Source organism: Sitophilus oryzae, unplaced genomic scaffold, assembly GCF_002938485.1.
Source record: "Sitophilus oryzae breed Bouriz unplaced genomic scaffold, Soryzae_2.0 scaffold_1063_pilon_pilon, whole genome shotgun sequence".
Taxonomy (NCBI): Eukaryota; Metazoa; Arthropoda; class Insecta; order Coleoptera; family Curculionidae; genus Sitophilus; species Sitophilus oryzae.
In genome coordinates, this window is record NW_022145686.1 from 1,895,906 (window position 1) to 1,910,972 (window position 15,067).

At 28.6% G+C, this 15,067-nt stretch overlaps 1 protein-coding gene across 1 annotated transcript in view; it reads left to right on the top strand.

The window, feature by feature from the left end:
- Window positions 1-2,234: 2,234 nt before the first annotated feature.
- LOC115879058 (delta-like protein D) overlaps window positions 2,235-15,067 on the top strand; it is a 336,547-nt gene continuing 323,714 nt past the window's right edge. Inside the window, exon 1 of the mRNA XM_030895697.1 lies at window positions 2,235-2,341. Coding sequence (XP_030751557.1) covers window positions 2,332-2,341 — 10 coding nt within the window. The 5' untranslated portion in view covers window positions 2,235-2,331. The remainder of the gene's footprint in view (window positions 2,342-15,067) is intronic.

Consider the following 15,067-nt stretch of genomic DNA (forward strand, 5'->3'; position numbering starts at 1 on the left):
ACGAGATATGGTATCTTAGTATATAACATAAATTAGGATTAATTGACGATTCAATTGTTTTCGGGCACTTTCTGTTTCACCGGAAATGACTACAACTACAACTTTTAAATGACACTCTCGGTATTTTTTTTAAATTTATTTGATAGAAAATGACACTTTGAATAGAATGACATATCATGTATCAACTTTTGACAATTTCGCATATGATTCATTTGAAATTGTAACATGCGGTTCATAACGACAATTTGACTCGAAATAACAAGTGTGATGTACCAGATTATTCGTAAAATAATCGTACTTGTTCTAAATATGCTAATAATCCACCGTTGTTCCGTTTGAAAAAATTAAGATATTATTAAAAATACGATTTAGGCGTCTTTTAACCGGTCAGGAGAAGACACGAAAAATGTTAGACGATCAAATCTATTTTTTCCAAGGCTCCTTTATTAAAAATTAGTGTTTCTAACACATCCATGGCACTCTAGATTGAAATTTAAAATATGATTTTTTTAAGCGAAAATGTCAAATATTTGTCCTACATATGATATGTCATTCTACTCAGAGTGTCATTTTCTATTAAATAAAGTAAAAATATACATAGTTCCTTTTGAAAATCAAAAGTTGTAGTCATTTCCGGTGAAACAGGAAGTGACTAAAAACAATAGAATACGTCAATAAATCCTAATTTATGCCAAATATTAATATACCAAATCTCGTTTTTTTATCTGAAAAAATAAAAATGTTATAGAAGTGAGCTACTATTGAGACGCACCCGATATATGTGGTTGACAAACTTCATTAGAGGACATCATAAAAATAACAGGACACCAACAAAGCAAAAAACTCAAATTTTATAATGTATGTAATTTAAATTTATTTTAATAAAATTTAAATAACATACTAAACAAATGAATACAGAACAACAAACAAAAAATGTAATATACCAAATACCCTGTGAATGCGATAAATTTTACATTGGTGAAACATCTAGACCCTTAAATGTTAGAATTAAAGAACATAAAGATTATTTAAGAAAGGGAGATTTTCACAAATCTAAGATTTGTCAGCATTCATGGGACACAGGGCACAGAAAAATTTTAATAACGCCAAAATTATAATGAAAGAAGCGATAGCCTCTAAAAGAAAAATAAAAGAGGCTTTTTTAATTCAATCTAATAAAAATAAATGTATTGCTCATGCAACTGTAGATGTTAGTAATGTATGGCAATCGCTTCTTTGATTTTAAAGAACATAACATAAATAAACATAACATACGTAAAATTTAAAAATAATCATACAGAAATACAATTTGGGCTTTTTGGTTTTACCTTATTAAGTAATTGTTATCAGGTAGTAATTGTTAATTTTGAAGTTTAACTTAATATAATGTCATTTTAACAGAACGTCAACGATTTCTTGTAGACATATCTGTTTTAAAAAGTAAAGTGTTCTCGAATAGTTCAATTTAAATATTTTAAATAGTTTTTTTCTTGATTCTTTATATTTTTTTGCTTCCGACGACGGAAAGAAAAAACTTTCTGAAACGTTAAGCATTTTTTTCTTTGTTAGGCAAATTTTTATTACTGTAAACACAACTTCTGACAAGCAGCGTCCGTTTAGGTTTAACGCAGAAGTGTTTACAAAAAAATAACTATTTTATTTTGTAGATTTTTCTTGCAGTGCAGTGGCGAAAAACCCATAAGGATTTTTTTGGATATGATTAACTTTTTCTTGGTATTTGGTCTACTTGTAATAATACAATTCAATTAGAATTATAACATAATCTTTAATTATTTTCCAACGTTTCGATCACATTGTGATCTTTTTCAAGGAACTACTTTGAACGTAGATATATTTTGTATATTATCATAACATTTAATTACAACAATATTCTAGCTATAGGAGTACTGTATACTCAAAGTTAACAAAAAATAAATAGTTTATAATATTGCATTAAATGTAAACAAATCACTCCTAGCTAGCCCCCCTCAAACCTAAAATTAGCCTTTTCCAGTACCAAGCCTCGCCCGCAGCCCTAATACCCGTTCTCCGGTACTTCCCGCGCTCTCGCAGGCGCCGGCCGCCGCTCTCGCAGAAACCGCCAGGTCCGCATCTAGCGAGCGACGGACGTCGGTCGCGATCTCCGACGACGTCGACGGACGGCGACTCCCAGCAGGAACCAATCACGGCCCCGCTCTCAGGGCCGCCAGCTCGCTGGTACCCAAGACGTTCGCGCCGCGCCAGTCTGCCTCAAGACTTCTCGTGAGTAGCTAGTGTCTCAGTTTTGAAATCGTGGAGTGATAGGGCGCCTCAGCCCTGGCAAAATCGGCCATGGCGACTGGTAAGTCTTCTATAGCTCTAGTTTTTAGATCCTCCTTATTACCTACCCCCATGTCCTTTCCTGAAAAAATACCAAACTTTATTCTTTTCCCTGAAATATTTTGCTGCTGCTTCATAACACCAAAAACAGAAATCGGGTAGTGTTCGATGGACTAAAAAAACGTTGTAGTGTCTTAGTGCGTAAATAGTGTGGAGGAGAGAGGGGACTGCGGATTGTTTTGGATCGGAAAATTCGCACGAGAAGAGAAATCTGCAGGCGACCTAAATTCAGTGCGGGTTAAAGAAACAAACAGACGCTGGTTCGAGTTGGAGTGACTGAAATAGTGGAAGATCGGGTGTTTTGGTGCGGAGCAGCAAAATAGTTCCATGATCCAAATTACTATCTTTGTCCTTTTGAAGGTGAATTTTGAGTATTTTGAAATTATCTTCCATACAAAGAATTACATAAATTTAGGCTGTATTCCGTTGCAAAACCAGGCGAACCAGACTGGTAAACTACGGTAAAGATCGATTCCTGGAAAACATCGGTTTGGTAAAATACTGGAAACGTCAAATGTTGACGTTTTCTAAATTTCAATACCTCTCTTATAAAATTTATGTTTTATGCATTTTTAATGTACCTATTCTCTGCTTTTACGTTTCCTTATTCTTTTCAATGGAGTTTAATATTGAAAAGTACTTTATTAATAAACTGTTAAACTCGTTAGACAGCTCAAGTGAAGATTTGCAGGTCCAATATTAAAACAGATCAATAATAAATCAACAAACCTGATCAATATTTATATTTTTATAACTTACAAAACATTCACGATTAATAATTGTTGTCTCGTTTTTCATGTTTTCTTTAAATGTTCCTGACTTTAAGAAACAATGGCTGCATGATAAGTTTAAATGGTCCTAAAAAGTAATTCTATTTAGTTAATGAAATTTATTTACTTTTACTGCCTACCTCCATTGCTTTTGGATGTAAATACAAAATGTTTTTACAAATTTTAAAAATTAAATAAGAATTTCACTCGAACTTCCAATATTTGCTTGATTTCTGTCACATAAATGACATTGATTGACAAACAAAACAAGAAAAACCAGCCTTCTCGCGCTGGTTAGCTTGGTGACAGTTATAACCGAATTTTTCAAGAACCGTGTTCCGTAATAAGAAAACTTTCAGGAAACCGATAGAAACGGAACATAAAACCATCACCAAGGTAAGCAACGGAATACACCCTTAAACTTTCATAACATTCAACGTTTCTTTAAAAACGTTGTTTTTTAAAAATCAACCATTGAAACACACAAATATCAAAGTATCTTTGATTATAAGAATGTTACACTGTGTAGAATCCACACAGAAATACATATAACAATGACTCTTTACTGGATTCTTACTGGATTCAATTTTTCTTAGCCAAGAGTCGAAAAAATATAAACTATTTAAAATACAATCTAATTACATTTGAGGGTTGGAACCATTAGTGTTACACAGCAAAATAATACACTAAATCACCACAGTACACCAAAACACTTTTTAATTTTACACTGGACGCGCGTTTCGCTAACCATGTTAGCATCATCAGCAGATGATTCAAACGATTAAAACGATGTTTACTAAAACGATTTGATGAGAATCATTTGCTGATGATGCCAACATCGTTAGCGAAATGCGCGTCCAGTGTAAAAGTAAAAAGTGTTTTGCTGTATTGTGGTGATTTAGTATTTTATACAAGCTAATATTGAATATTTCAAGATATTCCAGTTTCATTTCATTATAAAATTCTTCAATATCTTGAAACAAAGAGTAATACAACTCTTAAAACTTTAAGAGATAACAAATTTGTGTTAAAGGAATACTTAGATATTCTTCTCTTCGGATTGCAAGACCTGTGGCTTTTTATATAAGTAAAATACTTTGATTTTTTAGATGTTTTTTAATTATCTAAGTAATAAAAATTGTTTCAATATTTTTACAGTATTTTCGTACAAATATTTTGTCTTTTTAATTTACATTTGAATGTTGATAATGTCAGAATACTAAGAAGACCTTGTCCCCCACTTATACTTAAACTTTGCATGATAGTTTTTAAGAGATATCAATAGTTGATAAGACCAGCAACGTTCAATAAGCAAGTTTTTACTTTCTATGATTCTAAATTTTCCCCATTTGCTGCATAAACTCGTCATGTCAAAACTTCAGTTAGAAAAAACTGTATATTAAAAATAAGTTATGATTTTGAAGTGATTTACCTATACATTTTTTTTCGTAGTTTTTGACTTCTGGGACTAAAATTTGCGTTCGTGAATGTTTTCGAAATGGTATTATAACGATAATTAATGATGTACAGCTAATATAATAAATCAATTACAAGAGAAAAACTATTGACTCAATTTTTTTTCCATACATATTACTTAAACAAAAAAAAATCTTAATTTTATTTTCCTATTTATTAAAAATTATTGAAATAGTTTTAATTTAATAATTGTACTAAATAATATTATAGCATTCTTGTGATTAGATATATAGCATTCATTTCAACATTAATATTTTTATGTATACAAAACAGGAGAGACACCAACAGGCGATTAGGGTAGCAACGCCCTTTTCAGTCGACTATTTTTATACTATAAACTATTCATTTATTTTTAAACAATATATTTTAAAATGAATTACAGTTTATTGATTTAAATCACTACTGAGTACTTATTTGTATATTTGTTTTCATATTTTACTTTAAAATATGCAGTATTATTTTTATTGTAGACGTAAAAAATGCAATTAAATTCTTGTTTCCTTTCTCAGCGTCTTATATGATAAACAGCCCGTCTTAATAACAGCTTAAGAAAGTGGTAGAAAATTGAAAAAATGCATAGAATTAAATTTACTGTTATTCAGGTATATTATTACTATAAAAGAAGATACATTTCTATAAAATTAGTATTTTAATATTAGTAACTTTTGTTAATGAGTTACTTTGGAGTTTTAAAAATTACCACGAGAATATTATTATTCATTTTTATATGGAGTTTATGTTTTTCGAATACATAATGACATATACAGGGTGATATTTTAAGAAAAGTATAACAGAAAATAGTTATTTTTATAGTTTAAATAACAGTGATTTTATTATTTACTTATTTTAAATAACTAAGTTTAAAATGTATTCCCTATTGACTAAAATATTCAACAACCATAAAAAATATGCTAATCCTTGTTAGGTATATTATATAACCAAACCATATGTATCTCCACACGTATAAAAAACCGAATACATCAAAGCAGTTAATTCAATTAACATAACTGTTAGATGTCTCATGAATTGAATAACTTGGAAAAAAAGTAAAACCTGTTTTGGTAGAAATATACAGATAGATATGACCTAACGTTGGTCTAAATACAACGGTAAACTATGACTATATAGATTTTTTAATACAAGCAAATTTTGAAGTCTGTAAAAATTTTAGTAGAGCTCTTTGATCTTATTTTAAAATTTACAAATTCCATGTTTTAGTAAACGTGTTGAAAATAGTATTAATTTTATAATCAATAAATATCGATAGTCGTTAAAAATGGTATTATCTAAACGTAAATCTTTATCGTAGGCTTTAGCAGTACTAAATTTCATCAGATTAAGCTAAATAAAAAATCAATTTTGAAATAATTTTTGCTAAACATCAATTTCGAATATTTACATCGATTCAAGCTACAAGTAGGTACGTAAAATTAATATATCTTGTAAAATTAAATATCTGTAATACGCAGTCTTATTTTTAGAGATAACTTAATATACCTTTCAATCAAATTGTAAACTGTATAACTAGGTTCGACCATATTTTTATATTAAAAAGTATTTTTGAATAATTAAAGTCTGGGAAATAAATAACTTTTGTCATTATTTGAATGATGTTGGTGATAAGAATGCAGGTTCAAAAGTTACACTATTTGCTGGGCACATTATAAATAAAACAATTAGATAGTCTAGACATTATTTTGGTTGGTAACAGTTTCTCATAAATTAATTACAGTAATAGTTTTTATATTAATAGGTATTTCGGCATTTTGATATGTAAATTTTTTTCTAGTTCAATTAAACCCTATTATTTAGTGATTCAGATTTTAGTGAATATTATTTTTGTAAGCATAAACATTTTTTAGAACTGCAATTTTATTAGGCAAGAGTTTTGAACATCAGTGGACTTAAAGGTGAGGTTTGGAACCTTTAGTATTACAACAGCTAAATAAAACACTAATTCACCACAATACACCAAAACATTTTACTTTTGCACTGTACGGGCATTGAGAACATAATAACGTCATGTTAACGCCTTTGGGTAACAGCACTTTTACGCCTAAGCATAAAAGTACGAAAGTATATTATTAAACGTAAAGTGTCAAAATCGACGAGCGTAACCATAGTTTTGCGATATACAGGGTTGTTCACCACATACGACACGGAGTATTGTAGCTAAACGATTAGATTTTTACAAATTCTAAGTTTTGGGTGCGTTGAGGGACTACTAGAGGTACAATTTAAAAATATTTTTACAAGATACAGAGTGTCCCAAATAAGTAAAAATTATTATAGTTGTATTTTTTTAAATGGAACACCCTGTATATTATTCTATTTTTAGATTCTACGGTTGAAATAAAGGTAAATTTGATTAAGGTTTATCACACTTAAACCTTACCGTTTTTGAAATAATTTCAATTTTGTGAAATTTCAGTAAAAAATTTAAGGCTTCATTTCTCGAAAGGTGTTAAAGGTTTTAATACTAAATATTTACTGAAGTTTATTTATTGATCAGATATTGTGTTGGAATAATAAAAATTATACTACCTTATACAGAGTTTCCAAAAATTTATATTAAATAAATATTAGCTTTAAACGGCAATAAGTTGCTTAATTTAAATGGAACACCCAGTATATTTTACGAGAATCAGATGCACAATTTAATTGTCTATCAAATTGTATTATACCATTTTTTACCTATCTCTTCAAATTTTCATAGAAAATGAATTTTCTTTTCATTTAGACCTGATTTATCACTATACCCATGGAATATTGACATTTTAGATTATTTTTAAAGATGTAACAAATTTACAAATAGTACAGATACTATTATTGTCGATATAATTCGCTTATTTCATTAAAAGATAAAAAAATGTTTAAATATTTTTTGTTAAAGGGGACAATTAATATGATCCCAGTATTCAAAGTACATTAATTGACCGTTTACGTTGATTAATAATAATTGCTCCAAATACTAAAAAACTGAATTTTGTATGTATATTATTATTATTGTATTAGACAGTGTGGTAAAAAGTAACACCAGTTTATATAGATTTTATTTCATTTTTTGACAAATGCTTATTTATAACAACAGAGACGTTCATTTTCATAACTTATTATTGTATTGATTTCTGAGTCAAATCATTTATTTATTAATTAAAACAATTAAGTATGTAATTAACTAATTTTTGAGCGGAAATAATGGTGGTATATTAATAATTAGTAATAATTGGTATACTCTTTTACAAAGATTTAAATAGTATTCTTTTTTGTAAATAAATGGGCTTGCAATATTATTATTTTTACTACTTGTATATTTTGTAAATATGTTGATTTAAAAGAATCTAAAATGTCAATATTCCATGGGTATAGTGATAAATGAGGTCTAAATTATAAGAAAATGCATTTTCTACGAAAACTTGAAGAGATAGGTAAAGAATGATATAATACATTTTGATAGACAATTAAATTCTGCATCTGATTCTCGTAAAATTTATAGGGTGTTCTATTTAAATTAAACAAGTTATTGCCGTTTAAAGCTATTAATTATTTGATATAAATTTTTGGACACTCCGTATAAGGTAGTATAATTTTTATTATTGCAACACAACATCTGATCAATAAATAATCTTCAGTAAATATTTAGTATTAAAACCTTTAATACCCTTGGAGAAATAAAGCCTTAAATTTTTTACTGAAATTTCACAAAATTGAAATTATTTCAAAAACGGTAAGGTTTAAGTATAATAAACCTTAATCAAATTTACCTTTATTTCAACCGTATAATCTAAAAATAGGAAAATATACAGGGTGTTCCATTTAAAAAAATTCAACTATAATATTTGTTACTTATTAGGGACACTCTGTATCTTGTAAAATAATTTTTAAATTGTACCTCTAATAGTCCTTCAACGAACCCAAAACATACAATTTGTAAAAATCTAATCGTTTAGCTACAGTACTCCGTGTCGTATGTGGGGAACAACCCTGTATAATTACATACAAGGTATGACTTAAATCTTTTTTTTTCATAGCAACTGTTAAAATTGCCTTATATCTATCAAAAATAGTAGATAAAATAGTACTTTGACCGCAAGGGTAGATTAAATGCAAAAAAAGCAGTGCAAAAAAATTTCACGACATTTTCTTGGTTGCAAAATTTTTGACATTGGTTTTTCAGTTGGTTCTTTAAGAAAGCTATGAGCTGGCTATATCTACAAAGTTAATATGTTACTATACTGCTACGGAAATTTAAACAGTATAGCTTATCCTTAACATTGAAATATCAATGTTTTCATTGACCAGTATTGTACTTTTTAGCATTGAATAGTACGACCATAAACTGGACGGCTGCATTTTCTTTGATTTTTCAGAAAAAAATATGCTAAAAGTATGTTTTCACTTGATCTTTGTTCTCGCACGTTTTTTAATTGCTTCCATTTTTGAAAATTTTTGTATTCCTTTTCATAAGTTATTCGGGATTTAAATGGAAGTAGTTTGGATATAGCGTTTGTCGCCTCAGCCTGAACATCTGTTTGTAATTTACTTATTTCGTTTTGAGCCATTTCTGGCTCCAATTCAATCAGCAATCGACACGAAAGATAACACAACTAAAGAGACAGCTTTATTTATTTGTCAAATTACATAGAAACCAACGCCAACCCAGCACAATATTTTTTTACTCGTAATAAATTCCTTGAAATAATAATTTCTGAATATTTTGTAAAACGTAACTCGCTATGGAAAAAAATATTGGTTTATACACGACGATAAAATTGCATTATCGTCACCCGAAATTAATTCACTAGCGATTTCATCTCTCGTGAATTAATCTTTCCGGTCGACGGTAAAATACCATTTTATCGTCTTGTATAAAAAATAACTATTATATTATTTGGAACGTTTAAAATTTTTTAAAAAATTATTTGTGGCGTTTTAAAAAAATAGCATGTTCTGTTCGCAGTAAAAATGTCCTTTTGTGTCTCGCCTGTAATGTCAGATGTACAGCCGTATGCAACAAAAAAGTCTCCTAAATTTTTACTCCTAATAAAACAATATACTATTTTTATTATTAAAGATGGAGTAAAAAGAATTTTTGTCATCGTCTGATCGATCTTGTTGATAACAATGCACGTCCAAAAGTCACACTATTACCTGGCTACATAATAATTTGAAGCCGTTCATTTAAAATAATTAGATAGTAACGATGCCAGTCAACCAGGACCGGTACCACTCATATTTATTCAGTTAGCCTTCTACTTGCTTCTTTCAGTTTGTTATGTAAATGTTCTATTGTAAAATAATAGACGAGAAAATATTGAACAAACCTTTTAAAACTCCGTTTGGCTTTGGAATTAACTCGAAAAAGCTAATAGTGTAACGGTATATGTTTTTTTCTCCTATTTTCATTTAGTTTTATTGCGGTAAGCAAATGAGTACAAAACTGGTATTTAGGATGATGTCATATTTTACATTTAAAGCTTCTTCAAACTCATTTCATTTAATTTGTACAAAGCATGTTTTTGCACCATGCATAGACTTTCATTAATCACGTAATTCTTACGTATCCTCAAACTTTATAATTTAGAGAGATATCAACAGGCGATCAGACAAGAAACACACTTAAATATACTATTTTTTTTTCTCTTGATACAGTACAAAATAAGATTATGTTAGTTTTTGCCAATATGTAATAAGTATAATAAGCTATAAAACAAATATATGAATTAATCACAAATATTAGTTATTAAATTAAAAATAAAAGGTAAAACTCTTTAAAAATGATATAATAAATATGTTGTTTGTCAAATTTAAATTAAGATACATCTCATAAATCCATCACAATCCGGCAGCGCTGTCGCCATCGCTTGTCACTCAAAGTTGCTCACCGAAATTGTTTTGCTATTACCATATGTTTGTTATTTTGGCATAATATTTGGGCTTTTATATTGGGGTGGTTTGCATGAAGGTAATTGGTTTAAAAAATCATAGTTCAAATCATTTAAAATTACTGCATATTGGTATCTTATTTTTGAAACTTGTAACTCACTCATCTGTTTATGTACTTATTGCACGCCACTGAAAAACGCTGTGTTTTAGTGGTACAAGTATTTTATAATGCCTAAATGTTTTATTGTTTCAAAAATAAATTTAAAAACGATTTTGCTATGCAGGGTGTCCGAATACTCCGTGGACATAGAAATACTGCGTATTTTTGAAACCAAAACAAGTTCATTGGACACAATTTACCTCTATACAAAAGTGCTTCGTTTGTCCGCTAGAGGGCACCAAACTTTAAGAAAATAAACACATTTTAGCAGATATTTTAAGAGCCGTTATTCCGATTTGAATGAGATTTTGGGTGTCTATGTTTTGCTAAATGCTTTAACATTAACTATCAGTAAAATTTGACCGTCTTGGAGATATTTTAGTAAACATTAAAATTTTTTAAATTATTTTGTAAATTATTTTAAAAATATTAAATTATTAATTATTTCTCAAAACGGTAGTTTTTTCTCTTTTCATTTAATTTTAAAGTAATAAACAAATGAATACAAAACTGGTATTTAAGATGATGTCATATTCTACATTTAAAGCTTCTTCGATTTAATGGCATTTGGTTTGTACCTGAATTAAGCAGAATATTATGCATTTATATAAAGACGTTTGTTAAACGTTTCATTCATAATATCTTAAATTTATTTTTAGGATTTTTCTTAGTAAGATATTAAAAAATAAAAAATATTAGAAATAATATTGCCTTTACCTCGAATTTATAGTAGAATTTGAATATGACACTAATAGTAAATATCACTATATAATCCTATACTATTAATAATAAATAAATTGCAATGTAAAAATAAATAAAATTGTATAGTAATCGCAAAACAATTTCCGATGCACGTGATGAACTTTGAGTGACAAGCGATGGCGACGGCGCTGCCAGATTGTGATGGATTTATGAGATGAATCTTAGTTTAAAATTGACAAAATTTTTATTATATAATTTTTTAAAGAGTTTTACGTTTATATTTTTAATTTAATAACTAATATTTTAGTAACTAATTGATTTATTTGTTTTATAACTTATTTTACTTATTACATATTGACAGAAACTACTCCATTATAAAGAATATTCTAAGCGTTATTATGGGTTATTTATTTATTTATTTATTGATGTACATCTCACAATGCCATAAGTGGTAATAACAAGTAAGAGGGTGCTATTAATGTACAAACTAATAATCACAGAATTTAATAAAACTAACTTTAAAAGTGATAAAATGAGCTTATCAATCAAACTTACTTCTCTGACTGCAGTCAAGGGTAATAAACAGGGTTGGCATGATTTAAATCATGATTTAAACAAGTGATTTTTTAAATTTTAATCATGTGATTTAAATCAAAAATAATATAAGTTATAAAAATCTATCCTAGAAAACTATAAAAACTATTTCTATAACAGATAATAAATCGAAAAATAATTGTTAATTTTATAAAACTATATAAAAATATCTTGTCATCAATTTAAATGTTGAAACGATTTTTGAAGTAATTTCGTGTGAATCCATAAGACCGCTAAACGCAGGAATTTATTTTAAAATTTATTTATAAGCGACAAAAATTCGCTTTTCGAATACATATCATTCGCCGACTAGTGCAGAACGAGGTTCTTCTGATATAGAGACTATATCTTCATTCCCGAAAATCAACACTTATCAAAATTTTTCTTTGGTCTTCCGCATGTACGAGTAGATGGTTTGTTAACTTGGGTTAATTTGGACACCTGTATGTTAACGAAGATATCATCGGTCTTTATTAACCAATCAGAATTTGTTTTTAGAAAAAAATCTTTGTTGCGCCTGGCTTTTGCCCAATTTTCTGCTATTTTTTTGCACAAATAAAAAATTTTCTTTTCCAAATTAGCACAATTCAAATTTTCAGCGTCAGGAACTGTTCTAATAAATTACCAAATATTTGTTTTGATTTTGTTGAAACAGACCCAGCCTTTGTCAACCATATCTCAAAAATACCCATTCTATCCAATGAACATCGATATGATGTACCTGAAAGGAACGGAATTTTTAAGCCTTATTTTGCAATACCTCAGTTACTTCAGATCTTAATTAAAAAGGGAGTAGCAAAAACTGCACACTAATATTTGTTCTATAATAGGTCAAGGCATGTATCTACTTGACACTATGGAAATTATTTCGGGAAAAGGCGGGAAACATATTTGAAACGCCTAATTTTTCGATAATTTTGTATTACTAATGTCAAAGTAATAATAAAGTAACTAATTCTAACACTCAGAATTAATAAACTTACCTTGTTTTTGGACATTCATAGCTAAAAATGTACAACCAACACCACTTTAATAACAAACTGTCAACAAATAATGTAAAGTGACGTCTGCGAAGCGCCAACTTGATTAGGTTGTAACTTTTTTATAGCGGAGTTATTTGACACGGTCACGGTTTAGGGTTAATTTTTTTTAATGAATACATAGTTTTAGAGTCCTCAATATTTTATTATTATGAATTTGAATTATATTGGTTATTTAAATATAATGGTTTTACAAAAAAATTATGTTATTGATTTTGACGAATTTTGTCCATTTGTGGAACCACAGTGCGTTGGTATGTTTCCAAATTCTTGCCGACGTTTTGATTTGCAGTAAGTACTTTACACTTTGACATTAGATAATACTAATTTTAAAATAAAAATTTTTAAAGTAGAAATTATACTTTTTTGACGATGCTGTACATTTGAAGGACCACCGTAAAGCTATTCCGACGTTACAGGGAGGCACAAAAAGTACATTTTTACTCCGAATAAAACACTATTTTTTTTAAAACATTACAAATAATTTTTTAATCAATTTCAAACATTGCAAATAATACAAACAGTAATCGAGAAACGATTCGTACACTCGTTGAATTTGACACCTAATATCAGTTTAATAATATATTTTTGTACTTTTGTCCTAAAGCGTAACAGTGCTTTACTTTTATGCCTATAGCCGTTAAAATGACAAAAATTAATACTTTTGAGACGTTTGAAAAAAAATCCTTTTGATCTGAAGCGAGCGACTTTTTTGCGGAATATATTGGTGACCGATGTGGAAAAATGACACGCCCGGTAGAATTGTTAACGTTATCGGTATCGCTCAGAGTTATTAATATTTAGCTATTTAGGATAGGACTTTGATTGGAAATAAGTCCTAGTCATTTGGAAATTCGATTTAAATATTGTTTTGAATTAAAAAAAATCTGATTTCAATAAAGAAAATCCGATTTAAATTAAAAAAATCCGATTTAAATCAAAAAAATCTTTTTTTTGTTTTTTTTAAATCATGATTTTTTCCAACCCTGGTAATAAACGACCTTTATTGTCACGTTCTCTTTTCTTTGCTTCGACTGTATAAATAGGCTTCGGCATATTTTCAACACAATTTCGAGAAATGCAATACAAAAACTCGAAAATTTAGTTCTTAAAATATAATAAAATTCGGTTTAAACTAATTTTTGCAGCTTTAATCTAAATAAAATATCTGATACAATCATTTGCTCTATAAAGTAAAATGAAGAGCTGCTCGGTATCTTATATTATACAACAAATTTAAACATGTTTGCCAAAATTTAATTTAGTCAGGTTTATAGACTTTAATGTCAATGAATCAAATTGAAGTATCTCTAAGAGATAACATCTATCGATTGCTGATTTTTTTATATTTTAATTGTTCTCACATCTTGTTACTTTTTTCGTCGATAGTTATGTAATTTTTCAACAAAGATGTTTCATCTCATCGGCCCATCAAAAGCAATAAATCCAACAGCACAATCGAAATAATATCTAAAAGAGAAACTCAAACAAAGCAGACGAAAAAAATCGGATAGATATAATCTTAGATTTATTCCCTAGGAGATGATTCATTAATGGTCATATTTTACGATAAAACAACACAAGAATAATTTTACATCACAGACATTATATCATGGGAAGAGTCTGCATAGTTAGTGTTGCGTAACTGATGATCTTGAACCATTAGCAGTGTATTAACTAATAGCAAGAACTGGTACTCTTGAGTATTATATAGAGCTTATTTACATATCTGTGTGGGTTGAATAATAAAATATTGTTATACTTTAATCAACTACCTACTTCAATGTTTATATGACCCGTATACAGGGTAACAATTTGAAAACGAATAGTATTTAATATTTCCTCTACCGATGATAGTATGAAAATTTGGCGAAACACGTCAATTTACATATCAAGGGGGACAATTTTTGAGGCATTTGTTGTCGTGTTACTTTCAACCCCTTGACCCCAGGGCACCTACCCCTAAAATTTTAAATAGCAACCCCTATTTCTTTTACTATTTTTGTGTTTCTTATAGAATTCTACATAAACTGCATTATTTTTTTGTCAAAATTGTGATG